General features: G+C 55.8%; 2 protein-coding genes across 7 annotated transcripts in view; both read left to right on the top strand.

Moving 5' to 3' along the window:
* The window catches only part of GPATCH8 (G-patch domain containing 8), a 57455-nt gene extending 40555 nt beyond the window's left edge, over positions 1 to 16900 (top strand). For all 6 annotated transcript variants that reach the window (XM_030465750.1, XM_030465751.1, XM_030465749.1 and 3 more), the window contains 3 exons: positions 384 to 527; positions 9977 to 10107; positions 10701 to 16900. In XM_030465750.1, the coding sequence (XP_030321610.1) occupies positions 384 to 527; positions 9977 to 10107; positions 10701 to 14535 (4110 nt within the window). In that variant the 3' untranslated portion in view covers positions 14536 to 16900. The remainder of the gene's footprint in view (positions 1 to 383; positions 528 to 9976; positions 10108 to 10700) is intronic.
* Positions 16901 to 18487: 1587 nt separating this feature from the next.
* Positions 18488 to 27894, top strand: ITGA2B (integrin subunit alpha 2b). The gene is made up of 30 exons (XM_030465742.1): positions 18488 to 18666; positions 18743 to 18876; positions 18953 to 19050; positions 19270 to 19435; positions 19513 to 19562; positions 20180 to 20225; positions 20489 to 20617; positions 20706 to 20753; positions 20998 to 21041; positions 21220 to 21279; positions 21608 to 21660; positions 21813 to 22021; positions 22150 to 22332; positions 23057 to 23102; positions 23199 to 23303; positions 23408 to 23463; positions 23548 to 23699; positions 24203 to 24316; positions 25032 to 25102; positions 25187 to 25334; positions 25727 to 25819; positions 25900 to 25979; positions 26092 to 26172; positions 26252 to 26354; positions 26441 to 26593; positions 26688 to 26774; positions 26855 to 26968; positions 27154 to 27261; positions 27337 to 27459; positions 27674 to 27894. The coding sequence occupies exons 1-30, from the start codon at positions 18488 to 18490 to the stop codon at positions 27767 to 27769; spliced, it is 3129 nt and encodes a 1042-aa protein (XP_030321602.1). The 3' UTR covers positions 27770 to 27894.
* The last annotated feature ends 23 nt before the right edge of the window (positions 27895 to 27917 follow it).

Genomic DNA, 27917 nt, shown 5'->3' with positions numbered 1-27917 from the left:
TTTATGAGTGACCTCAAGGCTTTGAACCTCTCTTTTTGTCTCACAACCTATCAGGCTCTCCTCTTGCAGCCCCATAACTGCCTTCCTGCCAGCAGATCTAGATTTCCTTTTTTCAAGCAGTCTCCTTTTGCTGCTGGTACCTGTGTTAGTGGTGGGGTTATGTGTGGGGGGTTATCTGAGGAATCTGAGTTGGATAGATGGGTATTGTAGTTATCCTTCATACTTTCTAATTTGCAAAAATGTTCAGCTTAATAAATATAATCTTTGGTTTATGCTAAGGTTTTTTAACACCTGTTTTCTCTTGAAAGTCTACACTGATCACCATCCAGTTTGTTTTACAGGCAGCTTAACCAGAAGCATTTTTGTGGTTGTTAATTTTGCAGGATTATGTGGATAAAGAAAAGGCAATTGCCAAGGCTTTGGAAGACCTCAGAGCAAACTTCTACTGTGAACTCTGTGACAAGCAGTATCAAAAGCACCAGGAGTTTGACAACCACATCAACTCCTATGATCATGCTCACAAACAGGTAACCAGGTGCTGGGAGCACACTCCACCAGTTCTGTATTCATTGCAGTGGTCTTGTTTGTGGTTAATGCTTTCAATTTCCCCAGTGTATTTATTTTCCTTTTTGCCTCAGGAAGAAGGGGTTTCTGTCACTGGATAAGGTTCTTACACACTATATGTATTTTAAAACCCCAAAACAATGAACAAAAAAGCCCAGCCTGGGGGTGGCATCAAGGGAGCCTGGGTAGGAATGATCCCTGGGCAGGAATAAGCTGCTGTGAAATTGGGAAGAGGTGAGGTGGCTGTGGCTGGCTTGGCATCAGCTTTTAACCCAGCACCACTTCAGGGGCTGGTGGTGTCCATGTTGTGTTTAATAATTCTGTCTGTGCTCTGTCAAGTTACTTAAAGCAGATGAGGGCTGTGTCAAAAGGAGCAGTTTCCAAATTCTGTCACCCTCAGGGGAAGGTGGGTTTGAAACCTGTGTGGAACTGGCTTTGGGCCCCTGGTAGGGATGGAGTGTACTGTGTGAAACTTTGTAGTGAATATTGGAAGCTCCTGTGTTAGCCTGATCTGTTTGGCCATTTGAAGCTGCTTAATGAGATGTAAATGGCAGTTTTGTGGTCATGTAGGGATGAAATTGCTCAAAGGAGGTTTTTTAAAATTCCTAGTCATAAATTCTAATGATAAAATCATTAAAACACTGATAACTTCTGGAGGATCTGCTGTAGAACAGAATCTTGCAAACCAGCAGTAAAGCAACATCTTAAGAGTCTGGAGTTACTGAGTATGATTTTTTTCCTGTCTGTGAAGTATAGGATATGGTAGCTTGAAGTAAATTCACTGAAGGAGTCTGAACAGGAACCCTCCTGTGGGGCAGTGTCTGATTGAGTATTGTGATGGCTTGTGGGATTGGTAAATTAAGAGCAGAGATTAATTTCCTTTGTATTGGGAAACCAGAGTGCTTTGGCTGAGCTCATGATACCCAAGAGCAGTGTGCTTCATCTTAAAAGTTTTCCATGAGCTTGGTTGAAACTTAAGTGCAATTATGTGCATGTGTTGAGGAGGTGGAAGGACCTGTTTGTGTCACATTCTTACAGTGTGGTGAGGCAGTGTGATTATGTCCACTCTTGTTTAAATCCTTTGGGTGACTAAGAGGGGGACTGAGACGAGGCTGAGAGGTTTTCTAGCATCTAGAGATGCTGTGGAAGAAGAAACAAAAATGTGAAAGGCAGCCACCCCTCACTGGGATAAAAGGAGTCATCAGCAGGGGTGCAAGGACATGAATGGGGACACACAGGCTGGGGTAATCTTCTCACCAATACAAAGAATTTAGTGGGTTTTTGGTACTGCTGATCTGTTTTTAAAGGATTTGATGTTCTGGGCTCATTTGCAGGCACTGCAGTAACTTCAGACAGGCTTTGGGAAAAATGAGCCTTCAAAACTCTCACTACATCACCCAGCATTAATTTTCAGTTACACAGGGATTTGAACAAAGCAGCAATCATGCTTTGCTTAGGGAAAAAAATTGCTTGTCCAGCTTTATGTCATGCTGAAATGTGTGTCACCCTGTTGGGTCAGTGTTCAGTAAGGGAACTTGAAACTACCTAGAAATAATGCAGGTGAATTTGCATGAGTAATTCCAGCTCACTTCTGTTGTTCATTACCACTCAAGACAGGTTCATGTCTAACAGTTATAAGGTAACTTTAAACACCCTCAACACTCTGCTTTTCAGAACACCTTGCACACTGCTGCACATTTTGCCCCTTTGGACAAGAAGGCAAAGTTACATAAAGGCTGAGGTATTTTGGGAGGAAAACCACAGCTTTTCTGACAAGTAGGCTAATCAGTAGGCTTCCTTGGAAAGATGAGACATGAGGGTACCGTAGATAATTAGAGCAAAGCAGCTTGGTGTATGTTATCTGCAATGTTTTGTCTTCCCAGCAGGAATTCTTGAGGCAGCAGTGCTTTGGTTTTGCCTTTTCCTTGGCTTGTTGGACACATTTCCCCAGGATCATTTTTGCTTTTGAGTATTTTTAGTTACACATCCCCACCACCTTGAAGTGTTTGCTTATCCCTCGTGTGGCTCAGCGAGCACTAGGCTGTCCCTGTAAATAGATGTTCCATCCTCAGCCCCCTCTGCTCCCCAGTTATAAAGACACTGTCTTGTATTCCAGGAAGGAACTCAGGATTATTGCGAATCAGGGACCATAGGTAAGTGTATTGATCCCTACTGGGTAAATTCTGGGCCCACCAACTTGTCAACACCAAACAATTAAAGGGAAGGTTTTATTACTATGATTTCCTGACTTACCCTGGTGTCATCCAGCATTTGGAAATGCCTGAATCCCCCTTGAGACCCAAGTTTCTATCCAAAAGGCAGAATTGTGTGATTACCTTCACTGGGAAAATAATCTTTGATTTATTCTCACAAGCCATTGGCCTCTTGAAGTCACTGTATTTGAAACATCTTGTTGGAGGTGTGCAGTGTTCCCTAGGGTTTTTTTTTGTTTTTTTTTTTAAATAGGCTGATACTGGAAATGAGAAGTACAGATGTGCTAAAGAGCAGTAACCCTGTCTGCCCACCAAATGGTCAGTCCCTCCCAAGGGAAATGGGAGGACTAAAAGCTACTTGAGCTCATACAGATGGCACTGCAAGAGGAAAAATAAACTCAATTCACTTAAAGACCCTTCAGTGAGCAATTGAAAAAGGCTGTAACCCCAGAGATGCCATTTCTTGTACTCTGGGAAGTTATTGATATCTTTAATGGGTTTTTTTAGCTGTGAGCTCTTGGGTTCAGTAGTTGGAAGGACTGGTGGCTTCTGAAGGGACCCTCTGCCTCTGAAGTTGTGTAATCCTGACTGTCAAACTTCAATAGCAATTTGCAGACATTCAAAAGAAGACAAATGTAGGAAAAAAACGAGCTGGCAGAGAACGTGCATAGTCCTGGTGGCCTCAGTCCCTTTTCATGCTGCTTTCCTACAGCTTTGCAGAGGTGATGTTCAGATGTTTGAGAGCTCCCACAGTCCTTAAACCCTCAAGACTTGATGGGAATGTATCCTCAGGGTATTGCATCCAAGGGACCCTTAATTTGGGTTTGAGTTTTCATATCAGGGTAGAATCCTCCTTGTTAGTTTTGTATAAAACGGAGGCTCACAGTCTCTGGGGTTGGACCCTGTTTGTGTTTTCATACCAGAAGCTGAATCTGGATCCCCCACTACTTAAGAGCTGCTTGGAAAAATTGTTGTGCTTGAAATTATCTTCTGTGAACCTAACAGAGCATTTCCACTCAGCTTTTACTCTGGCTTTTTGTGGTTTGGGGGGATTTTTTTTTTTAATTCATCCAATAACAAATCTCCTAAATAGTCACCTCCTTCCTGCTTGCCTTGCCTGGTGAAGGGTTGGGCTGTTTACTGAGTCACTGACCCTACAGAATAAAAACATTCAGTTTCTGAAATCAGTGTGAAAACCAAACATGTTCCTGTGTGACCTTTTGTCAGGTTAACTGTGAGAATGCTAACTGGTATTGAGAATGCAGCCTTTTATGTGGCTTTCATCTTATTTTTTCAAAAAGTGTGGTGTTTCAGAGGTGTAGATAATTAATTCTGCATCATTTCTCTTTGTATAAGGACAAAAATAATAGATCTCCATAAAGAAGTTGTTTGGGAAGGAGAGTGGAACTAAGGACTGAAACTCTGTTCTGAAACTGCAGTTCTCTTTGTGCCCTCCTTAGCTGGGTCTTTGCTTTTGATGCCCAGGGGAGGGGGGATCTCTTAAGGTACAGCCAGATTACCAACACAGGCACTGGGGTTGAGTGCTTTGAGTCCAAACCCTGAACTTTCAGGTTTGGGGAGAGTTGGATTTGTGCTTTCAAATGAATTTGAATATTCAAGCACAGTTTGGATGAAGGAGATTAAGGAGAGAATCCTGGTGGGATTTTTCTACTCTAGAAATGCTTTCCTCTCAAGAAAACCCTTGCCATTTTTTCTTAACCTGGTTGTAGCTGTTCAGCTGCTCGTTTGCTGCTGGCAAATGCATTTTGGGGAGAGAGCTCAGTAATTCCTCAAGGTTCAGAGCCTGGAGGTTGTGATGATGAGTGCTGGTTCCTGAAGGGCAGGCAGCCCTGAGCTGTTGGGTTCTCTGGGTTGCATTACCATGGCTGTTTTCCTAGGCTGAAGATGAGGTGTCAGGGAAGGAATTAAGATGAAATAAAACCTGCAGTTGTGTGCCATTGCCCTGCTGCTCTTTTCACTTTGTTGATGAGCATGCAAAGAATGTTGAGTGCCAAAAATCATCAGGGTTTGTGTTCTGTAAATCCATAAAGTGCTGTGCTTCCAGCTCGTGGTGTAGTTCTCTCTCAGAAGCTTTTGTGGCAAAGAACCAAGTGAATGTCAAAAGTTCAGAAAGGCAGAAATGGCTTGTAATGAAAAGTACATCATTATTATTATTATTATTTTATTTCAGAGGGATTGGCAGGGAGACATGAGAACAATAGGAGGGGAGGAGCAGACTGAACAGGATTGTGCTGTCACGTGAGCTGCCTCCCATTTCCAGCCCAGGCAGGGAATCCAGTCTGTGCCTCCCTCCTGCATGCAAGGATGTCATGAACATCTCCCATCCTCAGGGCTGGGAAAGCAGTGCAGCAGGATGCTTGGGTTATTGTTGGGAAAACAACAGAATCTCTTTCTACCCTGCAGTTTTAAGCAAAGAACACCTTGTGGATGGGCCTCATTTCAGTGAAATTTGATGGCTTTGTCAACATAAATGGAGAAAATCCCTTTAGTGCTGGGCCTGAGCTGCAATCTGGTGCTGGGGGTCATACCCCTGTACCACCTCACCTCCCAGCCACAGCCTGTGCTGCAGTTTTCCTGTTCCAGCAGTTTCTGCATCCTGATCATTCCCTTCTTAGTTAACCACCTTCTCATGCCTGTGCTGGGCTATCTCCAGGGCTTTTAAATGATGCAGGAGTGCAGCTTATTTAAGCCCATTTGGGGAGAATTGTCAGGTAATGGCATTGTACTCCAATTTGGCCCCTCCTGAGCTCTGCAGTGATGGGGAGATAATCCATTACTGCAGCTCTCTTTGTGCTGGAATAGTGATTTTTCTATAAAACCTGTCCTTCAAGAGCTCCATTTGCACTCCCATTGAAATTTAGAGACTTTTTAGGAATTTTTGTGCAAAACAAGGCTGAAAACCTAAAATACTGTTCTTTGTTCCACAGCTGAGGTGGGTGGCAGCTATTAATAAAACACAATCCCCAGCTGAAGGAAGGTAGTGAAGTACTGCTTCTAGCCAGCAAAAGTTTGGGCAAACTTGAGTGCCAGTGGTTTCTCTGTCTCTATTTGCTGGTCACTGGGTTTACTGGTGTGGCCTTTTTTGTTGCCAAAGTAGTAAACCAGCAGAAAAATCTTGTTTGGATTTGTGGTCACCATCATCCTGCAATTTGTAAATGCATCACAGCTTAGAAGAGTGTTCTGCTTCCTCCAAAAGCACACTGCCTATCTAGGAAAAAAGGCTTTTAGTTTTTAAAGCCTGTAATAGGGTGAAGCTGCCTGTTTGATTTAACACAGAGTGGTGGCCCTGAAGTTCTGGTCATAGTGAGTGTCACAGGAATACTCAAAAAGGCTGATTGCAGCCCAAGAAGAGGGGTTCCCAGGGCTCCTTTTCCTTAGTTGGTGGGGAGAAGCTCCCCAAGGATGGGAAGAGTGGCTACACTAAATTCTTGTTTAAATGTCTCTGTTGGGAGGGAAGGGGCAGCTGTGTGACTTGCCAGGCTCTGTGAACACCCACACATATGGTGCAGTCCAAAAAGTAATTTAGAGATTTTGGGGGATTAGAATAATGAACAGTTGCCTAAGGATTAGATGGAAATTTCTTTAGCTTAAATATCAATTTAGTTCAAATAGCTTTCTGGGAAGGCTGAGCCCTGGAGTACATGGAAAAGCATTTTGCTGCTTCCATCCACTCCTGGTGCTGCTGTGAAGTTGTAGTTCACTGGTTATCAGCTGTTCCTGGCACAGATAAATGACGGGGTTCAGTTACAGGCCTGGCACAGTTAGTGAAGTAGTTGTTGCTCTGACAGGATATTTTGGAAAGTCGTGGCCATTTTCAAAGTTCAGTGCTAATCAGCTGCCTGTGAACATGGCCCTCAGTGCCTGTTCCTGTGGAGACTCAGCTCATCTGTCCTTCCCCCTCCCCTCCACCCCATTGCTCTGCTGTAGGGTAACGTGGTCCAGCCAGGTTTCTTGGAACCTGGCTCCTTGCAAACTCAAAAATAATTTTTGATGATAGCTGCATCATTTTAGGTCAGAGATGCTGAGCTGTGCCATGGTTTGTGTTTTACATTCCCAAGGAGATATGGCATGGGGCAGTTGTGGAGCTTCTTCTATCCTAAACTTACCCAGCAGGACCCAGCCTTGAGATCCCTCAGTTCTTTATAAACTCAACTTTGTAAAACTAGAGCAACTTCTCCCCAATTTGGGAAGGAACAAATTCTCAGTGGTCTTGAAACTGTGATTAGTGGTAATCAACTTCCAAGCCCCAGGCAGCAGTGTAGGGTGACTCACAGAATCCCTCTGCTTGGAGAAGCCCTTTAGGATCCTGGGGTCCAACCCTTCCCCCATCCCTGCCAAGGCCACCCCTGCCCCATGTCCCTCATCCCCACATCCCCAGGCTCTGAAACCCCTCCAGGGATGATGGGGACTCCAGCCCTGCCCTGGGCAGCCTGGGCCAGGCCCTGACAACCCTTTCCAGGGAGAAATTGTCCCCAAGCCCCAACCTAAACCTCCCCTGGCACAACTTGAGTTGTGCCAAAAGTTCCTCTTGTCCCATCCCTTGTTCCTTGGGAGCAGAGCCCGACCCCCCCTGGCTCCAACCTCCTCTCAGGGGGTTGCAGAGAGCCACAAGGTCTCCCCTCAGCCTCCTCTGCTCCAGGATCAACACCCCCAGGGCCCTCAGCTGCTCCTGGGCAGACTTCTGCTCCAGACCCTTCCCCACCTCTCTCTCCCTTCCCTGGACACCTCCAGCCCCTCAGTGTCCCTTTGGTTGTGAGGGGCCCAGAACTGACCCTAGGTTTGAGGTTTTACATGTCTTGTGTGTTCTGGAGCTGCAGTTTATTGGTGTAGCTCATTTAGGAGTTGGACTCAGCTCTCTCCAGAGGTCCCTTCCGGCTCCTGACTTGCAGGGATTCTGTGATTTGCTTCATCACTTCTCGGGTGTGTTGGGAGTGGGAGGTCTGGGGAGCAGAGCCCCACGAAGTCAGCAGTTAAGGAGCTGGGCATTTAATTCTGTTTCCATCCAAGCTGTGCTGGAGGCAGGGTTGCATTGTGGGCAGCTGCAGAGCTACCAAGAGCCTCTGAGCCCGATTTATTCCATGGGGAAATGTTTCAGGCCATGGCTGGGGGGGAGGTGTGTGTTGGAGTGCACCCATTGCACCTTCCTCTGGAAAGGAGAAGGTCACAGTTCATTTCTGTCATAAATAGCTGGGTCATATTTTGTTTCCAAATGGATGAGTGATCTAGAGACTTGGCATCAAACCCCAGTTAAATAGTTTTGTCAGCTGTTGGTGACTTTAACTTCCTGCAACATTTTAGTCATGGCTTTTGAAATCAGCATGAACAAGCTGATACCATTGCTTAGTCCATTTTTATCCCCATCCCCTTTCCTCTTGGAAAAAAATTTACTCTTCAACACTTAACATACACCACAAAATCCTCGAGCCCTTTACTTGTCCTGGTGAAAGTAGCTCTGTTGTTCCAGTGGGATCATTGCTGTGTCTGTGTGTGTTGGTGTCTGTGCCTCCCCCCTCCTGCTCCAGGCTCCCTCAGCTCCATCCCATGGTGTCCCTGCCTCACTCCTTCTCCCTCCTGTAGCTGGCAGGCACACCCACAGCCTCTCCAGTAATGCTTGCTTTTTATTTAGGTTTTTTTTTCTCTCTCTTTCACTCTTGTTATATTTTTACTTTCTTTTTTTTTTTCTCTGTGATGTGATGTTTTCAGCTGATGTATTGAAAGCAAACCCTTCTAATTTTGGAGTCCAGATCACAAGAGTGAGTTTCTTTCTACTAGTGTCTTATAGCTGTACCTCCTGTGTGTCCTCCCCTCTGATTTTGGTAATGCTCAACCACATTTAGTAAATACAATTAGGTAAGAGAAGCTTCTGTCTTGTCAAATCTTCCTCTTTTTCACAAAGCAATGTTCTCTTTACATTGGGCCAACTTAATTCCTCTAATCTGAACTCTGGGTTAGTTTTCAGAGCCACTCTTTCTGTGTGTACCAGGCTGACCCTGCTCTATTAAAGGGGCAGACTCAGCCAGCCAGAAGGTATATACAAAATTCACCAACTATTTGTACATCTGGTATGGGAATTTCTCTCAAGTTACCCCTGCTCTGAGTACTGCTGGTCTTTCAGGCCCTTTGTGAAGAGCCTGAAAAAACATGAAACTTTTTCAAAAGCTGGGTACGTGAGCCTTCTGGAATTGGGCCTTTTGAATGAAAGGGTTTCAAATTGTGCACCAAAAGAAAAAGAAGGAAAAAAAATCCCTTAGGACAGTAGAGATCTTTCTGTGCTTTCTGTTGCTTCAACTTCTGTGTAGCACCCTGTAAAAATGCCTTGTGAATTTTCACATCTGTTCAAAGGAAAAACAGCAGCCTCTTTCCTAGTGCTTTGAGACAAGGACTTTGAGAACTTTTCTGAAGTCTGGGATGTTGGATCTCTGGTAGAATTGGATACCTCTCTTTCCTCACTGACATTATGATCCTTCAAATCTGGGTCTGGGTTTGCTTCCTCACACCCCAAAATTTCAGGGGTACTGTTTCTACCCTCTCAAGTACTGAGCCCCAAAAGACCCCAGTGCATTCTAGAGCATTTTGTTTCTTGAGGGACCATCTCAGAACTACTGTCAGGACAGCAAGTAACTGTTTGTGGTGTATGTTTTATTCATTTGCTTACTGGAATCATTTGCATGGGATTTTTGGCACCTTCTCCAATGTAATTTGTACATTGCTTTTGTAACATGTATTACCTGGGTAACTCTTGCACCAGCTAATCCCTTTCTGTTCTTTGGCCCATGCTATTAAGATTTCTGTCATGCACTGTTTGTCATGTACATTTGCACACCCTTTAAGAGCAGCAAAGTAAACACCCACCACCCCGACCCTTTTCCTTCCAGAATTTGCTTGTTGCTTTGAAATCAGCTTAATTGTACATGCTACAGAAAACCAGTCCTGTCGATTGGAAATGCAGATGCATAGCCCAAAAGTGATCAACAGTTGTCTTTTTGGTTAGCTACTGGGAGGATGGCAATGTGCTCCATTTGGTTTGTTGAGCTAAGATGCTCTTGCTCCATCCTAGCTCAATAAATGTTACCAGGGAGGGGGCTTCACAGTGTAATTTCCAGTGCTGTAGCAAAGAGGATCTTTTGGACACTCTTAACCACTTTGAGCTGATCTGTTCCTGCTTTCTTTTGCCTCAGAGGTTGAAGGATCTCAAGCAGAGGGAGTTTGCTCGCAACGTCTCTTCAAGATCACGTAAAGATGAACGGAAGCAGGAGAAAGCCCTGCGGAGGCTGCACGAGCTGGCTGAGCAGAGGAGACAGCCTGAGTGGTGAGCAGGGGGAATCCCCCAGCACCCTGAAATGGCTCTGCCAGAGTCCCCCCTGGCACTGCTCCCCATTAGAGTTGTGGAATCATTTGGGTGGGAGACTTTAAAGATCATCCAGTCCAACCCTTCCCCCATCCCTGCCAAGGCCACCCCTGCCCCATGTCCCTCATCCCCCCATCTCCAGGGTCTGAAACCCCTCCAGGGATGATGGGGACTCCAGCCCTGCCCTTGGCAGCCTGGGCCAGGCCCTGACAACCCTCTTGGTGAAGAAATTCTGCTGCACTAGAATTATAGTTTCCATAATCCTGTGCAAGCTTTGAGGGCAAAAGCTTCATCCTCATGCTCTTTTTTGTAGGAGTGAACTCACTGAAATGGTAATCCAGTAACCCCCAGATTGATTTATCCAGCAGTTTTTCTTCCATTATTCAGTGTTATATCAAAAACCAAATGGCCATTTAGTGTTGTTTTAGTGAGGAGCTCTGGGGACAAGCCTGCTTGAAATGAGTAAAAGGCTGGTTTAGCTGAGGCATGAACCCAGCTGCAGAGGTACACAAATGCAGTCAGCTGTTTTTCTCTCTTCTGACTTGTTCCTGTAGTGCTCCTGGCAGCGGCCCCATGTTCAGAACCACCACAGTGGCTGTGGATGAGGAAGGTGGGGAGGATGAGGATCCTGCAGCCAACAGCAGTTCCTTCATCCAGACAACTTCTGGCCAGGCTCCGGAGATGGCTGTGGACAGAGGTTTCCTAAGCACTGGACAAGTTGGTGGCACTGTAACACAAAGCCAAGCGCCCGTCCAGCCAGCACAGGGACTCAGCTTTGGCATGAAGAGCACTTTGGGAACTCCTCTGCAGAAGATTGGAGTCTCCTTCTCGTTTGCCAAGAAGACTCCGGTGAAGCTGGAAACCATCGCTTCGGTTTTCAAGGACCACGTGGAAGAGTCGAGTTCTGCAGATGGAGGGAAAGCTGATGAGAGAGGGTCTGCAGATGCAGGGAGCCTGCAGAAATCTGGTGAGGGTGAAAGCACAAATAATTCGGATGGCAAGGCAGAGGAAGATGACCAACATGACAAAGATAGCGGGTCTCTAGCCACTACCTTGTCTAAACTCAAAAAAATGAGACGAGAAGACGGACCAATGGCTGTTGAACCAGAATACTACCACTATATCCCCCCAGCCCACTGTAAAGTAAAGCCTAATTTTCAGTTCCTACTTTTCATGAAGTCTACCGAGCAAATGGAGGCTGAAAATGTGAACAAAAAAACTGCACATGAAGTTAAAAAGGGGAGTTCTCCAAAACCCAAACCCGGCAAGCACAGCGAGAAGGCTGCAGAGAGCACAGGGCAGCAGAAGGAGCAGGGTGCTACTGAAACTGCAGCTCAGCAGAGCAAACCAGAACTTAGAGAAGTCCCAGAAAATGCGAGCATGCAGGAGAGCAAAACTCCTCCAGAGAGCAATCTCCCTGAGCCAGACCCTCCTGAGGAAGGCACTCAGCCTCTCCCAAGCTGTAAAGATGTCACCGAAGGACCAAAGCACCCGACAGGACCTTTTTTCCCTGTTTTGAGTAAAGATGAGAGCACGACTCTCCAGTGGCCTTCAGAGCTTCTCATATTTACCAAAGCAGAACCATCTGTTTCCTACAGCTGTAACCCCCTGTATTTTGATTTCAAGCTCTCTCGCAACAAGGATGGTAAAGGTAAAGAGAAATCAAAGGAGCCAGGGGGGCTTTGTAAAGAAAACACTCAGAGCTCAGAATCTGGGGAACTAAACAAAGCCAAGGAGGCAGAAGGCACAGCTAACAGTTCTGCTCTAAAGATGGAAAACAAATCCCTGTCTGCCTGTGGCTCCCAGAACAAGCAGGAGTCCAGCTTGGCCAGTGTCAGTAAGGGAGAGGGGGAGGACGGTGGTAAAACCATAACTGGGAAGAGTAAATCTGGCAGATCCCATAAACACAAAAAGAAAAAGAAGCACAAAAAGTCCAGCAAACACAAACGGAAACACAAGGAGGAAGCGGAGGAGAAGAGCCGGAAAACTGACCTGGGGGAAGAGAAACCCAAGAAACGGAAAAGACGCAGGCGCAAAAAAGGAAAATCTTCCCTTTCCACCGAATCACTAAAAACTGAGCTGTCTGAAGACTGCAGCCATTTCCAGAAGAGGAAGTGGTGCTCTCAGGAGTCCCAGAGGAAGTCCCTGTCTGCCGAAGAGGGGAGCAGCACTAAGAAAGAGGAGGGCGGTAACTCCTGCCAAGAGCACGGGGGCAAAAAGCACAAGGCCGAGCTGCAGCAGTTGCCTGGTCTGAGGAGGAGGTGTTTGGGCCCTTCCCTGGGCAGGCCCAGCCGCAGGAGCCGGCAGAGCAGTGGGGACTACGACAGCGAGGAGGGCTCCCACGGGAAGCACTGCCGGCAGAAATCCCCCTCCCGGGACAGCGACGACTTCGACTCCGGCAGCGAGCGCTCCCGCAGCCGCTCGCGGTCAGGACGCAGGCACTCCTCCCGCAGGTCCTATTCCAGCAGCTCCGAGGCCTCCTCCGAGCAGAGCCGGTACAGCCGGAGGAGGAGTTACTCGGACGACAGCTACAGCGATTACAGCGACCGCTCCAGGGGCCGCTCCAAGCGATCCCAGGACTCTGAGGACGACTCCGACTACAACGGCTCCGATCGCAGGTCGAAGCGGCGCAAGTACTCCTCCTCTGAGGATGACTACAGCTCCAGCAGGAGCAGGTCGAGGAGTCGAAGCAGGAGCCGAAGCCACCCTCGGGACAGGTCGAGGTCGAGGAGCCGGGGCAGGACACGCAGCAGCAGCTGCAGCCGCAGCCGCAGCAAGCGGAGGAGCCGGAGCGGGACGGGGCGCAGCTGGAAGCGGAGCAGGAGCTACAGCCGGGATCGCAGCCGCAGCACCAGGAGCCTCTCCCAGAGATCCCTCTCACGAAAGGGTTCCCGAGGTCACGAGAGCCCCGAAGAGAGGAGGTCTGGGAGGAGAGACTTCATCAGGTCCAAAATCTATCGCTCGCAGTCTCCTCACTATTTCCGAACAGGCCGGGGCGAAGGAGCGGTGCTGAAGAAGGAGGAGGGCAAAGGAGAGGATCTGAAAGGGTCGGGCTCTTTCTCCCAGAACAGCAGCAGCTCGGGCACCGGGAGGGTCTCGGAAGGGGACTGCAGTCCAGAGGAGCGGAATTCCGTCACGGCAAAGCTGCTCCTGGAGAAGGTTCAGTCCAGGAAGGTTGAGAAGAAGCCCTGTGTCACTGACGAGATGCTGGTAGGGGCCAACAAGGTGGGTATAAAGCTCAAAGATCCTCCCCAGGGCTACTTTGGGCCAAAACTTCCTCCTTCCTTAGGCAATAAACCGGTTCTCCCTTTAATTGGGAAGCTGCCAACTGTTCGGAAACCAAATTCCAAAAGGTATGAAGAGTCTGGCTTGGAGAGGGGTGAGGAGCAAGAGCTGTCAGATTCTGAGGATGCTTCCCAAGGCATGGAAGAGGCTCAGATGGGCGGCCAGGATCTGCTGGAGGAAGTGACCATGGTGATGCAGGATAAACCTCTGGATGAGCAGAAACGTGACGATGCTGCTGTGGAAATGCCATCCATCCCCCTCGAAGCGCCGGCGCTCCCTGAGTGCTTTGGTTCTGGAGAGCTGGTGATGCCTCACAGCTTCCTCTCTGATCCCAGCGATGGCGATGGACTAGAACCCATGGAGAGGGGCAGCCAGCCCATCCCAGTGGAAACTAGTATGATGCCCTTGGTTCCAGATGTTGAGCACTTTCCTGGCTATGTGCCTCAGAGCGGTGAGCGGAGCATTGAAGGGGATCAGGAGGGAGCAGAGGACTCTTCTCTGGCCCCGCTGGAGAGCCAGCCCATCACTTTTACACCTGAGGAAATGGAGAAGTACAGCAAGCTGCAGCAAGCTGCTCAGCAGCACATCCAGCAGCAGCTCCTGGCAAAGCAGGTGAAGGCTTTCCCCGCCTCGGCCGCCCTGGCACCGGCAGCCCCGGCCCTGCAGCCCATCCACATCCAGCAGCCAGCAGCAGCCTCAGCCACCTCCATCACCACGGTGCAGCACGCCATCCTGCAGCACCACGCAGCCGCTGCCGCCGCCGCCATCGGCATCCACCCCCACCCCCACCCCCAGCCCCTCGCTCAGGTCCATCACATACCCCAGCCACACCTCACCCCCATTTCCCTGTCCCACTTGACCCACTCCATTATTCCGGGGCACCCTGCCACCTTCCTAGCCAGCCACCCCATCCACATCATTCCAGCCTCGGCCATCCACCCGGGTCCCTTTACCTTCCACCCCGTTCCTCACGCTCTCTATCCCACCCTGCTCGCCCCCAGACCCGCGGCCGCTGCCGCTGCCACCGCCTTGCACCTCCACCCTTTGCTGCACCCCATTTTCTCAGGACAGGACTTGCAGCATCCCCCCAGTCACGGCACATGAAGGACAGAATAAAGTCACCTTGGAGGAAGGAGAAAACCTTTGGCATTTGAGGGAAGGGGTTTGAAGTTTGAGGCAGCTGGGAACATGAGGTCGGAGATTTCCTTTCACTCTGTAGCAGCCAAAGAAGCCGAAGGCTCCAGGGCTGGGCAAGTAGCAGGCAGTGGGTCAGTTGTGTGCAGCCACTTCCAGGGACTCTCTGGTGTCCCCAACACCTCCATGCACGCAGCAGCACTGTCCCAGAAGAAACATTTTACCTGTAGACCAGCAAGACACTCGGAAAGACCTTACTTTTTTTCCCTGGATTCTTTACACTTGGTCATCTTCCTTCTGCCGCCTTGTAGATGAGAAATGAGATTTCACATGCACTAAATAGGTCTCTAAAAAATCCTTTTAATGAGGTCATCTAATTAAAATAGTCAGCATGATTGAATCCAGCTTGTCATGGGTGAGGAAGCATTCGGTGCCTGACTGCGGGCAAGGAGAGCACTGGGAGGGCAGGACCAGTTTGGAGCCATTTCAGGAGATTTCTTGGCAGCATCTGCTGCAGGTTTTGTTATCTGGGTGTCAGCAGCCCAGGTGGAAGTTCAGTCTTATTTTAAAGGTGAAGCAAGGAGCTCCCACCCTTCTCCACCCTCCCTCAGCATTCTCCTGCCCCAGAGCTGTGCCCTCGATGCCTGCTGGGGGCCTGGACTGGAGGGGAGTTGGGGGGCTGCTGGTCCCAGTTTGGGCTGGGTGGTCCCTTCCAGTCTGGGCTGGTGATTCTGATCTGGGCTGGTGGTTCCAGTCTGGGCTTTGACCACTCCTTAGGGGGGGTGGGGGGAGGAAAATCACTGACTTCTGCTGTGTTGGGAAAGAGGCACTGGGATAGGAGAGGGAGAAGGAAAATCCCTGTAGGAATTGAAGCAATACAGAGGACTGGGAGAGTGCCCGGGGTATGTACAGTGTATTTGTTCCTCTGTAATACTGATGGGTTCCTTATTAATTTATAGGGTTATTTTTTTTTTCAAATTGTAAAGAATTGCACTGAACTCTGTAAACAAAGATGCTGCTTTTTGTAGCTCATATAAAAAGGTTACATTTGTAGTATACTGCAATAATATTTTTTACAGCCCGTTCTTTTAGTGGTACTTGTTCCGGTGGCTTCTGTGTAAATATGTTTGCTGTAGGTGAAATCAAACACTTGTAAAGGTTCAACTTTATAGTTTCAGCTAGATGCTAAATGACTAAGCATGTATATTTTACCAAGCTCATGTATTTTTGAAGTTTTTATGTACTATAAAATGTAAAAAAAAAAAAATAAATAAAAACCAATCTTCATTTAGCATTTTGGAAAACAAAACAAACCACAGAAGTGAGCCTTGGCCAGGGAGCGGGGGGGGAGTGGAGCACACGGGTGGCTCAGCAGCACCAGGGGAGGGATGGGGGATGCCTGGGGAGCAGCCTGAGCACCCTGTCCTCTCCTCCCCTGTGCTGGCCTTGGGGCATGGACCCTGGAGGTGGTTGTGGGGGTGTCAGGCACTGGGTTGGTGCCCAGAGTACAAAATACACACACACACTTTTTCTTTCTTTTTTCCTTTTTTCTTTTTTTTTTTTTTCTTTTTCCTTTTCCTTCCCCAGTTTGCAGCAGTGCCCTGCAGGTACCATCGTGGCTCAGCAGAGGGGTTCAGCCCCCTGGGGAAGGATGAGGCCTTTCCCCCATCCCTGTTTGCCTCCTTCCCCAGGGAGAGCTGCTGTAGGACAAACCTCTGGGTGGTCCTTGAGGTTCTGATGTTCCCCAAGGGATTTCTCTTCCCATCCCAGGCTCTTCTGCTGCCTGCTGGCCCTGGGAGGCTCCTCCATCACCACCTCCTCCCATGGCACTGGGAAGGTTCCTGCTCTCCCCTCGGGGGGTTCCAGGTTTGGGGCCTCCTGTCAGAACATTGAAAAGGCACCTGAGGGGCTGGCAGGGCAGCAAAGGGACATGGAGAGACTGAGAGGATGGAAAAACCTCTGAGCTTCCTCACTCCATAAAGGAGAAACTTTGGGTTTGAGCAGGTCAGGCTGAAACAGTCAGGAAAAAAGGGACTCAATTTCTCTGTACATAAAATTAACACCCACAGTATTAATTAATGTCTCTGTGCTGAGCTTCTAGATCCAGTCTGTGTTGTGGCACCCTTCACACTGCAGTCAGGGCTTGGGGGGTTTGGTTGTGTGGGGGTTTTTTGTTCAGGTTTTTTTTTTTCCTTGGACTTCCAGAACAATGCTAAAACTAATTAACCTGTCATTACTTAACAAGCATAAACAGACTGTATTTAACTTTGTCACATAAGATATATATATAAATATATATATGCTGTAAAATGAGGGGGGGGGAAAGAAAAACCTTTCTAATAAACCAATGATTTGTGGAAAAAAAAAAAAAAAAAAGAGTGGTTGCGTGTGGTGAGTTGGAGCTGGTGCTGTAGCCCAGGGCTTGTTCCTAAAATAACAGGATGAGATGGTTTGTTTCATGGGGTAAAACTGCTTTTCATGGGAACACTGCTGAGAAGAGCTGGACACAGAAATTTTATTTTTTTAAGGCTGCTATTTTGGGTTGGAGCCCTCAATGCACTGGGTGGGTCCAACAAGTTATCCCCTGGCCCCATCACCTGCCCAAACCATGATTAGAGGTGAAATGGGGCAAGAAACGATGGGGTAGGGGGTGGGTGACAGCCCCAAGCCCTCTGCCCCCCCCCCTCCTTCTGTGAGCTGGGTCCTGGGGCAGTGTCCCCTCCATCCCCCCCCTGCACCGAGGCTGGGGAAGTGTTGGAGCTCAGGAACTGCTGCTCCCTCCTTAACCAAAGCTCCAGATTTGGCTAAAGGCAAAAAAATGAGTCCCAAGGGGTGCCAGGGGTGGGGGTTGGGGTGCAACCTCTCTCTGCTGGGCTGTCCTCTTCTGGGTGGCCCTGAGACTGGTTGGTTGGGTGAATCCCAGAGTCCCAGACTGGGTTGGGTTGGAAGGGACCTCAAAGCCCCCCCAGTGCCACCCCTGCCATGGGCAGGGACACCTCCCACCAGCCCAGGGGGCTCCAAGCCCCATCCCAACCTTCAGCACTGCCAGGGATGGGGCAGCCACAGCTTCTGGGGGAAACCTGGGGCTCAGCACCCTCACCCCAAACAATTTCTCCCTCCCTCCCTCCCTGCCCAAGATCTCCTCTCCATTTCCCCTCTCCCAGCTGCAAACCCTTCCCCAGACACAGCACTTCACCCTGGCACTTGTCCCCCCACCCTCTTTCCTGTCCCCTTTCTGGACCCGGTACCCGGTGCCTGGGCTGCCCTGGCCCCCTCCATCCCCACCCAGGGTTTTGGGGTGTCCCTGCCCTGGGGATGGGGACACAGTTTGGTGACAATGCCCGGTGCTGGCAGGATGACAGGGGGAGCCAGGAGTCCTCCCCCGTATCTGCCCTGTCCCTCTGTGGGAGCTCAGGGGACACTGGAGGGGCCTCCCCTGCCCCACATCCCGGTCCCCCCCACGCCGTGGTTCCGCTGGCCGGGCCTGTGCCCCGAGATAGGGACTGGAGGGGCCTCTCGGTGGCTTCTTGGGGGGCAGAGGTGCCCCTCGTGCCTCCGGTGGAAGCAGGGGGGTGGGTGCAGGCTTTGCTGCTGCTGCCTGCCATGTCTGTGTCTCCCCTCCCCCTGTCCCCCCATGGCCAAATGTCCCCCCCCATAGCCCCCACGCTCCCCCCCCTGTGTCTCCCCACTTCTCACCCTGTCCCTCCGTGTCCTCCCCCCCACCTCCTGCCCTGTCCTGTGACTCCATCCCCAGACAGGACCCTCCCGGGTGCCCCCTCCATCCCCTGGACTCCCTGCCGGGGGTGGTTGTGGGTGAGGGGGGGGCCTTCCTGTGCACCCCCCCCATCCCCAGCTGCATCCCCACAGATAAGCCCGGGACACTCGGGCTGTGCCGGGGCTGCAGCCACACTTGGAGGTGGCCATGGTGGCCATAGTGGCTGTGGGGACCATCACTGCCCTGCTCCGGGCCCTGCTGCTCCTCGGGGAGGGGCTGCACTTGGCCCCCACCCTGGGGCTGCTCCAGGACCCCCCCACTGTCTACGAGGGACCCCCCGGCAGCTACTTCGGCTTTGCTCTGGATTTCTACACCACGGAGGGAAGGTGGGGAGACGGTGGGGTGCAGGGGGGGCTGTGCTCAGCACCCGGACCCCCATCCTGACCCTCTGTGCCCCCCCAGGCTCGCCGTGGTGGTGGGGGCCCCTCGAGCCAACACCTCCCAGCCCGGCCTGGTGGAGCCCGGAGCCGTCTTCCTCTGCTCCTGGCCCCCCGGAGAGACCCTTCCCTGCCACCCCCTCCCCATCGACACCACGGGTGGGTGCCCTGGGACGGGAGGGGGGCGTGGGGGGGCCCAGCAGGGCTGGCACTGCCCCCTTCTCCTGCTCCCCAGGGGATGAGACCGAGACCCAGAATAACCTGAGGCTCCACACCTACAAATCCCACCAGTGGCTGGGGGCATCTGTCACCAGCTGGGACGGCAAACTGGTGGTGGGTACAGCTGGGGGTGGGGGGGATGGGGGGGGGGGGTGGTGGAGGTGAAGGTGAAGGTGGTGATGGGGATGGTGGATGTGGAGGTGGTGGAGGTGGTGGTGGCGATGGCTGTGGTGAAGGTGGTGGAGGTGGTGGAGGTGTTGTTGGAGGTGTTGTTGGAGGTGTTGCTGGTGTCGGTGTGGTGGGTGCCCAGCCTGTCCCTGTCGCTGTCCCCAGGCCTGTGCCCCGCTGCAGCACTGGAACGCTCTAGAGGGGCACTTGGAAGCTTTCCGAACCCCCACGGGCTGCTGCTTCCTCCTGGCCCCCGGCCCCCGCACCACCGCCTGGTACTCGCCCTGCCGGGACCGCATCATGGCCGGCGCCTACCGGAACAGCGACTACGGTGAGGAGGGGGGTAGGGGAGGCCTGGGGGGTGTCCCGCATCCCCCAACCCCCCCTGACCCTGCCCTGTGTCCCCAGCACACGACCAACGCTACTGCGAGATCGGCTTCAGCGCCGCTGTCACCGCGGTGCCGGGGGATGGGGGGGACGGGGGGCCATGAGGGGGGGCTGGGAAGGGCAAGGGGGGGGCCAGTGGGGGGGCTGGGGGGGCTCAATGGAGGGGTTGGGAGGGTCAATGGAGGGGTCAATGAGGGGCCAGTTAGGGGGCTATGGGGGCTATGGGGGAGTCAATGAGAGGAGGCTGGGGGGGAAGTGAAGGGGAACTGGGGAGGGGAATGGGGAGCCTGGGGGTCAATGAGAGGGCTGGGGGGCTATGGGGGGCCGGGTGGGGTCAATGGGAAACTTCGGGGAGCAATGAGGGGGTACTGGAGTGGGGGGGTCATGCCCAGGGTCCCCCCAGGGTGTCCATAGAGTTGCAGAGTGTGGCTGGGATGGGGATAGGTGAGGGGGGACAGAGTGAGGGGTTCTGGGGTGAGGGGTCTCTGGGTGGGGGGTGCCAGCCTGGGGGGCTCTCAAGGGGGCTTGATGGGGTGGTGGTGACTGGGTGGGGGTGTCAGGGTGGTGAGTGTCAGGTGTGGGTGACAAGGTGTGGCACATCGGGGGGGACAATGTCGGGGTGGAGGGTGGCCGGGGGGGTGTCTTGGGGAGGTTGCCCCCGGTGGGTGCTGATCCAGCCCCCCCGCAGGACGGCACACTGGTGCTGGGGGCCCCCGGCGGGTATTACTTCACGGGTGAGTCCCCCCCCCTGTTTGGATGGGAACGGAGGGAGGAGGGCACCCAGAATTAACCCCCCCACCCGGTGCCAGCCCGGTGCGGAACCAGGGGGGGCCCCTCCGTGCCCCCCGGGCCTACTGTGCTCCATGGGGTGCCCCTTGCTGTCCCCACGTCCCCTCCCCCCGTGCCCCATCGGTGCCCCCAGGGCCGCTGTAATCAGTGGAGTTGGACACCATGGGGTGTCCCCGTTCCCCTCCCCATGCGCCCCCGCGCCCCCCAGGGCTGCTCTACTCCGTGCGCTTGGACTCCCTCCTCTCTCGTTTCCACGGGCGGTCCCTGCTCTGGCCCGAGCGCCCGGGGCGACCCACGGAGGAGCCGCTGTCCAGCGACTACGAGGACGGGTACCGGGGTGAGCCACGGACCGGAAGGGACACGGGGGGGGGGACGGGACACCGGGTAGGGCATCGGGGGGCTCACCCGTGCCCTTGTCCCCGCAGGGTACTCGGTGGCCGTGGGCGAGTTTGATGGCGACCCCAGAACTAAAGGTACGGCCGTGGAGGGAATCACGGCGGGGACAGAGCCACCCGTGGGGGGGGACACGGGGCTGAGGCACCCCTGGGCTCCGGTTGCCCCCCCAAAGGGCTTTGAGACACAGCTCGGGGGTCCCGTCCCTCCCTGTGCACCACCAGTGCCGGGGGTGTCCCCATGTCCCACCCTCCCTCCAGTGCTGGGGGTGCCCCCGTACTCCCCATGCCATTGGGGGGACACTCAGGGCTCTGGTCCCCGCAGAGTACGTGGTGGGGGTCCCCAACAAGAGCAACACGAGGGGAGAGGTGAGTGGTGCCGGGTGCTGGGGAGAGGGAGGACACCGCTGCGGGGGCTACCTGGGGTGGGAACAGGGACAAGGATGGGGACAGGGGTGGGGACAAGGACAGGGGTGGGGACAAGGACAGGGATGGGGACAAGGACAGGGGTGGGGACAAGGACAGGCCCTGACGTTGCACTGGGCAGGTGGAGATCTTCAGTGCGGGGGTGACCCTGCGCCGGCTGAAGGGCATCGCCAGTGAGCAGGTACCCCTGGGACCCCTGCCCCACAGCACCCTGCCCCTCCACCTTGCCCCACTGCCCCACCACCCCATTCCCTGTTCCACTGCCCCCCTTTCCCCCCCATGTCCCTTCCAGCCCCCTCAGCTCCCTGCTGCCTAACATCCTATCACCCCACAGCACCCAGATGTTCCCCACCCCGCTGCTCCACAGCACCCCGCACCCCCACCCAATAACCCCCGGCACCCCCAAACTGCGCCCCTTCACCCCCTCACCCAGCGCACCCCAGACACAGCCTCCCAGTGCCCCCCCGGTGCCACCCCGGTGCCACCCCCACCTCCCGCCCCCTTTCCAGGTGGCTTCGTACTTCGGGCACACGGTGGCCGTGGCTGATGTCAACGGGGACGGGTGAGAGCCAGTGTCACCCCCTCCCCCCCAGCATCCCCCATGGGGTACCCCAGGGTCCTGCCCCCTCCCTCCCCCCCCCCGGTGCCATCTGTCCCCAGACGTGGGGACTTTGACCTTGACATTGCCCTCACCCCTTTCCCCGGGGGTCCCAGGGAGGACGATTTGCTGGTGGGGGCCCCCCTGTTCCTGGCCCGGCGCCCCGATGGGCAGCGCAGCGAGCTGGGCCGCCTCTACCTCTACCTGGGGGGGGGGCAACGGCTCCTGGCCCGGCCCCCCCAGACCCTGACGGGCACCCACCCCTACGGCCGCTTCGCCGCTGCCATCGCCAACCTCGGGGACCTGGACAAGGACGGCTACGGCGGTACCGGGGGGCGGGGAGGGGACGCGCCACCCCCTCGGGGCGCCCGGGGGGAACCAAGGCCGGAGCACCCCCGGGTGGGTGCCGGGTTGGGGCGGCCGGTGAGGCTGGGACGTCCCCTCTGTCCCCAGACGTGGCGGTGGGTGCCCCGTGGGGGGGTGAAGGTGGCAGCGGGCAGGTCCTCATCTTCCGCGGACAGAGCGAGGGTCTGGCACCCACCCCCACCCAGCGCCTGGACAGCCCCTTCCCCGGCCCCGCTGCCTTCGGGTGTGCCCTGCGAGGAGGCACCGACCTGGACGGCAACGGGTACCCGGGTACTGCCACACCCTGACACCACCCTGTCACCTCACTGCCACACCCCGTCACCTCACTGCCACACCCTGACACCACCCTGTCACCTCACTGCCACACCCCGTCACCTCACTGCCACCACCCTGTCACCACCCTGTCACCTTACTGCCACACCCTGTCACCTCACGGCCACCACCCTGTCACCACCCTGTCACCACACTGCCACCCACTCCACCATCCCAAGGAGGCACTGGGGCCAGTGGGGGGGCTCTGGGGGGACATGCCAGTGAGGGGATGGGGATGAGGAGAGGGGGTATGGGGGGACATGGCTGGGAGGGACTGGGGACAGTGGGGATACTGGGGTGACATCCCAAGAGGTGGCTGGGGGGGGAGGGCATCCTGTGGGGCAACTGGGGACAGCAGGGAGGGAATGGGGCACATCCCAGGGGGTGATGGGGACAGTGCAGGGGGGAGACACTCTGAGGAAGAAGCAGGGACAGCGGGGGGCAAGGGGACATCCCACAGGAGCACTGGGGACAGCGGGGAGGGAGTCGGGGGCTGTGTCCCAGGGAGGGGTGGGGGACACTGGGGACAGGCTGGGGACAGTGGGGCTGGAGGTGTCCTGGGCTGGGCGTCCCCAGATGTGCCCTGGCTGAGTCATGAGGACGAGTTCCCCAGGTGACAGCAGCGATGTCCCCAGCTGTGTCCTCCCCTCCCTGTGTCACCAACCACATTGTGTCCCCACAGATCTGCTGGTGGGGGCTTATGGGGCAGCCAGGGTGGCCGTGTACCGGTGAGTGACCGTCCCACCCCCCGCTGCCACCACGGTCCGTGGGGTCCCTGCCTGTGTCCCCTCCCCTGTCACCTCAGTTCTGTCCCCGTGCCCCAGGGGACAGCCCGTGGTGGTGGCCCAGGCCCAGCTGAGTGTCCCCGATGGGCTGAACCCCAAGGTCCTGGACTGTGTCCTGCCAGACTCCGGTGCCCGTGTCAGCTGGTGAGCCGTGTGCTGGGGACACTGGGGACACCACTGGCCTGGGGACATGTCCCTGGGGGTGGCAGCAGGTCGCTGAGCACCCCTGGGTGTTGTCCCTCCCGCAGCTTCCCTGTGGTGCTGTGTGTCACCGTGAGGGGACAGAGCATCCCCTCGAACATCTGTGAGTGCCACTGTCACCCGGGGGGGGGACAAAGGTGTCCCCATGGTGTCCTCGGTGCCATGTCCCCCCCCTGTCCCCTGCCAGCCCTCGAGGCCGAGCTGCAGCTGGACCGGCTGAAGCCGAAGCTGTCCCGGAGGGTCCTGCTGCTGCAGGGCCACCAATCCTCCTGGCATGGGACACTGGTGCTGGCCCCGGGGACACCCCCCCAGTGCCACAACCTCACCAGCTACCTGCGGGTACGGGAACAGGGACACTGACAGCGTGGGCTGGCAGGGGGGACAGGGGTGTCCACGGCCCCAGAGGGTGGGGGACAGTGATGGGTACGGTGACATCTCCAGCTGGGATGGGGAAAGTGGTGTTCCCGAACAGGATGGGGACAAGGATGGGGACAGGGACGGGGACGATGGCATCCAGAACCAGGGTGAGGACAGAGATCGGGACAGCAGCATCTCCAGCCAGGGTGGGGACAGGGATGGGGACAGTGGTGTCCCCAGACAGGATGGGGACAGTGGCATCTCCAGCTGGGATGGGGACAGAGATGGGGACATTGGTGTCCCCAGTCCAAGAAGAGTGGGGAACAGGGTTGGGGACAATGGCTTCCAGAGCAGGGTGACAGCAGCAACTCCAGCCAGAGTGGGGACAGGGATGGGGACAGTGGTGTCCCCAGCCTAGTGGGTGGGCTCACAGGTGGGGTGTGAGTGGGTGCCCACTGGGGTACTCTGCCCACGGATGTCCCCAGGACGAAGGTGACTTCAAGGACAAGCTGAGCCCGGTGGCCCTGAGCCTGTCCCTGTCCCTGCCCGGGAGGGCCCCAGGGATGGTGCTGTATGGGGACACACTGGTGCAGGCACAGGTAGGGGGGACATGGCTGGGGACATTGCTGCTGTCACCCGAGGAACTCATCCCCACGGCTGAGCCAGGGCACATCTGGAGGCTCCCAGCCCAGGACATCTCCAGCCCTGCTGTCCCCAGCCTGTCCCCAGTGTCCCCACCCCTCCCTGGGACACAGCCCCCTGCCCCCCCGCTGTCCCCAGTGCTCCTGTGGGATGTCGTCGTGTCCCCCCTGCTGTCCCTGCTCCTTCCCTGGAGTGTCCCCCCCTGCATCCCCCTGCACTGTCCCCATCACCCCCTGGGATGTGCCCCATTCCCTCCCTGCTGTCCCCAGTTGTCCCATGGGATGTGTCCCCTGCTGTCCCCAGTCCCTCTCTGGGATTTACCCCCAGTATCCCCCACTGTCTCCCCCCCGCCCATCACCAGTCCCTCCCCAGGACATCCCCATGTGCTGCCCACTGTGCCCAGTGTCCCCTGGGATGTCCCCTCTCTACCCCCACGTCCCTCCCTGGGATGTCCCCTCTGTAACTTTTCTTGTCCCTAATGCCCCCCAGGATGTCCCCTCCTGCTCCCATTGTCCCCAGTTCCTCCCTGGGATGTCCCCATGTGCCCCTCACTATCCCCAGCCCCTCCCCAGCATGTCCCCCCAGTACCCCCCCATCCCCATTCCTTTTTTGAGATGTCCCCTCTTTGTCCCCAATGCCCCTCTGTGTGCCACCCCCCTTTATCCCCCCCAGACCCACCTCATCCTTGAGGACTGTGGTGATGACAATCTCTGTGTCCCTGACCTGCACTTGGCTGCCCACACGTGAGCACCCTGGGGGGGCCGTGTGGGTGGGTGGGTGCCTCCGGTCCCCCAGGGTGCTGAGCCCTGTCCCCATGTCACCCCCAGGCCCAGCAGACGCCTGCTGGTGGGGGCTGAGGCCGTGCTGTCCCTGAGGGCCACTGCCACCAACACGGGTGAAGGAGCCTTCGAGGCTGAGCTGAGGGTGCAGCTGCCCCCCGGCACCCACTACCAGGCAGCCCGCAGCAGCATCCTGGTGGGTGCTGGGGGGTCACCCCTTGGTGGCATCACCCTCCCTTGTGGGTGCCTGGGGGTGATGGGGGCCAGAGGATGCCTGGAGTGTGGGCGGGTCACACCCCTGGTGGCATCACCCTCCTGTGGGTGCCAGGGCTGGGGGCACAGCAGAGCCTGGGGCGGGGGGGGGTGTCACACCCTTGGTGGCCATCACCCTCCACATGGGTGTCTGGGGGTGATGGGGACCATGGGGTGCCCGGGTGGGGGGGGGCTCATGGTGCCCATTACCTCCATGTGGGTGCTCGAGGGGGGTGTCACACCTTGCCCTTGGTCCCTGAGGGTCCCCAGGGTGGTTGGTGCATGGGAGGGGGGGTGTCCATGCTGTGTCACCCCTCATGTCCCCCCCACCCCCAGGGGCAGGAGAAGCTGAGCTGTAACCCCCGGAAGGAGAACGGGACCCACGTGGTGGTCTGTGAGCTGGGCAACCCCATGAAGGGGGGCACCCGGGTAAGGGAGGGTGTCCCTGGTGTCACCCCAGTGTCAGTGCTGGGGGGGGCAGGTCACCCACCCTCCCGCTGCCTCCCCAGATCACGGTGGATGTGGAGCTGAGCGTGGCTGGGCTGGAGGACATGGGTGACACCATCACCTTCCAGCTCCAGCTGCGGAGGTGACATTGACAACCCCTGTCCCCTGACCTCTCCTGGGACTCAGGCACCCAGGACTTGGTGGCCTCAGCGTGTCCCCACGCTCAGCGGCCTCACCCATCCGTGTCCCCACAGCAAGAACAGCCCCAGCTCTGCCAACGCCTCGGTGACAGTGATGGTGCCGGTGGAGGCAGAGGCGGAGATGGAGCTGAGGGGGTAAGGGGCTGGGGAGGGGGGGGTCACAGGGGACATGAAGGGACACGAGGGGACACTGACCCCCCTGTCCCCCTGCCAGCACCTCTCTGCCAGCCACCACAGTGGTGCCGGGGAGCTGGCAGAGGGTGGAGGGCAGCCGGCGGCTGGAGGACCACGGCCTCAGGGTGGAGCACGTCTACCAGGTTGGGTGCTGCACCCATGGGTGCCCGGGGGGCAGGGACTGTACCCCCTCCTGCCTCCCTGGTGTCACCTCCCCCTCTTCCCGCAGCTCCACAACAAGGGTCCCGGCACCGTCAGTGGTGTCACCCTGCACCTGGATGTCCCCAACCTGCTGGGTGGCCACGTCCTGCTCTACCTGCTGGAGCTGGGCACCGAGGGGGGCATGAACTGCACCCAGCCCCCCGGCCTCAACCCCCAGCAGGTAGGGTGCTGCCAGGGGACCCACACCCACACAGGGTGCTGGGGGAGCGGGGGTGTGTGCCCACCCCCTGCCCCCCTGTTTTCTCCCCTTGCAGCTGGAGCTCCCCCAGCCCGTGGGTGCAGCCCCCCGCAATGGCACCCACCGGAGGGAGCGACGCGAGGCGGAGGAGACCCTCCCCGTGGTGAGCTCTGGGGACAGGAGGGGGCCCCCGGGGTGTCCCCTCGGGGTGGGGGTCAGGGTGACACTCGCCGTGTCCCACAGGACTGCAGCAATGCCACCTGCGTGGCTGTCACCTGCTGGGTGCCCAGCCTGGGCAGGGAGCAGCGGGCGCTGGTCAGCGTGCGGGGCCTGCTCTGGATGGACACCCTGCAGCAGGTCAGTGTCACCTGGTGGGGACAGGGTGGCACTGTGTCCCCAAGGTCACCCCACCCCTACAGGGTGGTCCCTGGGGCACCTGCAGAGAGCAGCCCTGAGGACACCGGGTGCGGGGTCATGGGTGCCCCCGTTGGCTGCCAGCACCCCTGACACCACATCTCTCTATGTCCCCACCTGTCACCAAGCCGGAGCACCTCCTGAAGCAGTTCCTCATCCAGTCCCGAGCCTGGTTCAACACCTCGGGCATGCCTTACCGCGTCCAGCCCCGCGTCCTGCCCGCCGGGGAGGCCAGGGTAGGGCTGGCACAGGGCGAGGGGACGCGGGGACAGCGCTGGCGGCAGCGGTGTCACCTCCCTGTCCCTCCGCAGGCTGTCACCGAGGTGGTGCGCACCAGCCCCGGGGGGGACGGGGCCGTGCCGGTGTGGTGGGTGGTTCTGGGGGTCCTGGCCGGGCTCCTGCTCCTCACCCTCTTCATCCTCCTCATGTGGAAGGTGAGTGGGGGACACTGGGGACACTGGGACACCCCGCCATGGTGGTGGGACCTTGATGGCACTGGAGTGGCACGTGAAATGGGAGACCCAGCTCTGGAGGACACAGGGTGGGGGGCAGCATCTAAGGTGGTGCCGAGGGTGATGTCGTGGGGTCCCCCGTCTCGGGTTCTCTGATGTTCCCTGGGGCCACCTTGTCACCGTGTCCCTCTTCCAGCTGGGTTTCTTCAAGAGGACACGGCCACCAACTGAGGAGGACACGCAGGAGCTGGCGCCCGGCCAGGACCAGGAGTCGGGGGGTCCCCAGAGCTAGGGGGGTACCCCAAGGTTGGCCCCGCGCCCCCGCCCCACGGCACAGCCCCGGGCACAGTCCCCGTGTCCCCAGCACCCTGGGTGACATCTGGGGACACAGCCCCCACTGTAGCCCGTGACAATAAATCTCTGCCTGGCCCCGTGGTGCC

This window comes from Calypte anna, chromosome 27 (assembly GCF_003957555.1).
Source record: "Calypte anna isolate BGI_N300 chromosome 27, bCalAnn1_v1.p, whole genome shotgun sequence".
Classification (NCBI taxonomy): Eukaryota; Metazoa; Chordata; class Aves; order Apodiformes; family Trochilidae; genus Calypte; species Calypte anna.
The sequence above is the reverse complement of the archived record's forward strand: the minus strand, read 5'-3'. Positions and strand labels throughout refer to the sequence as shown.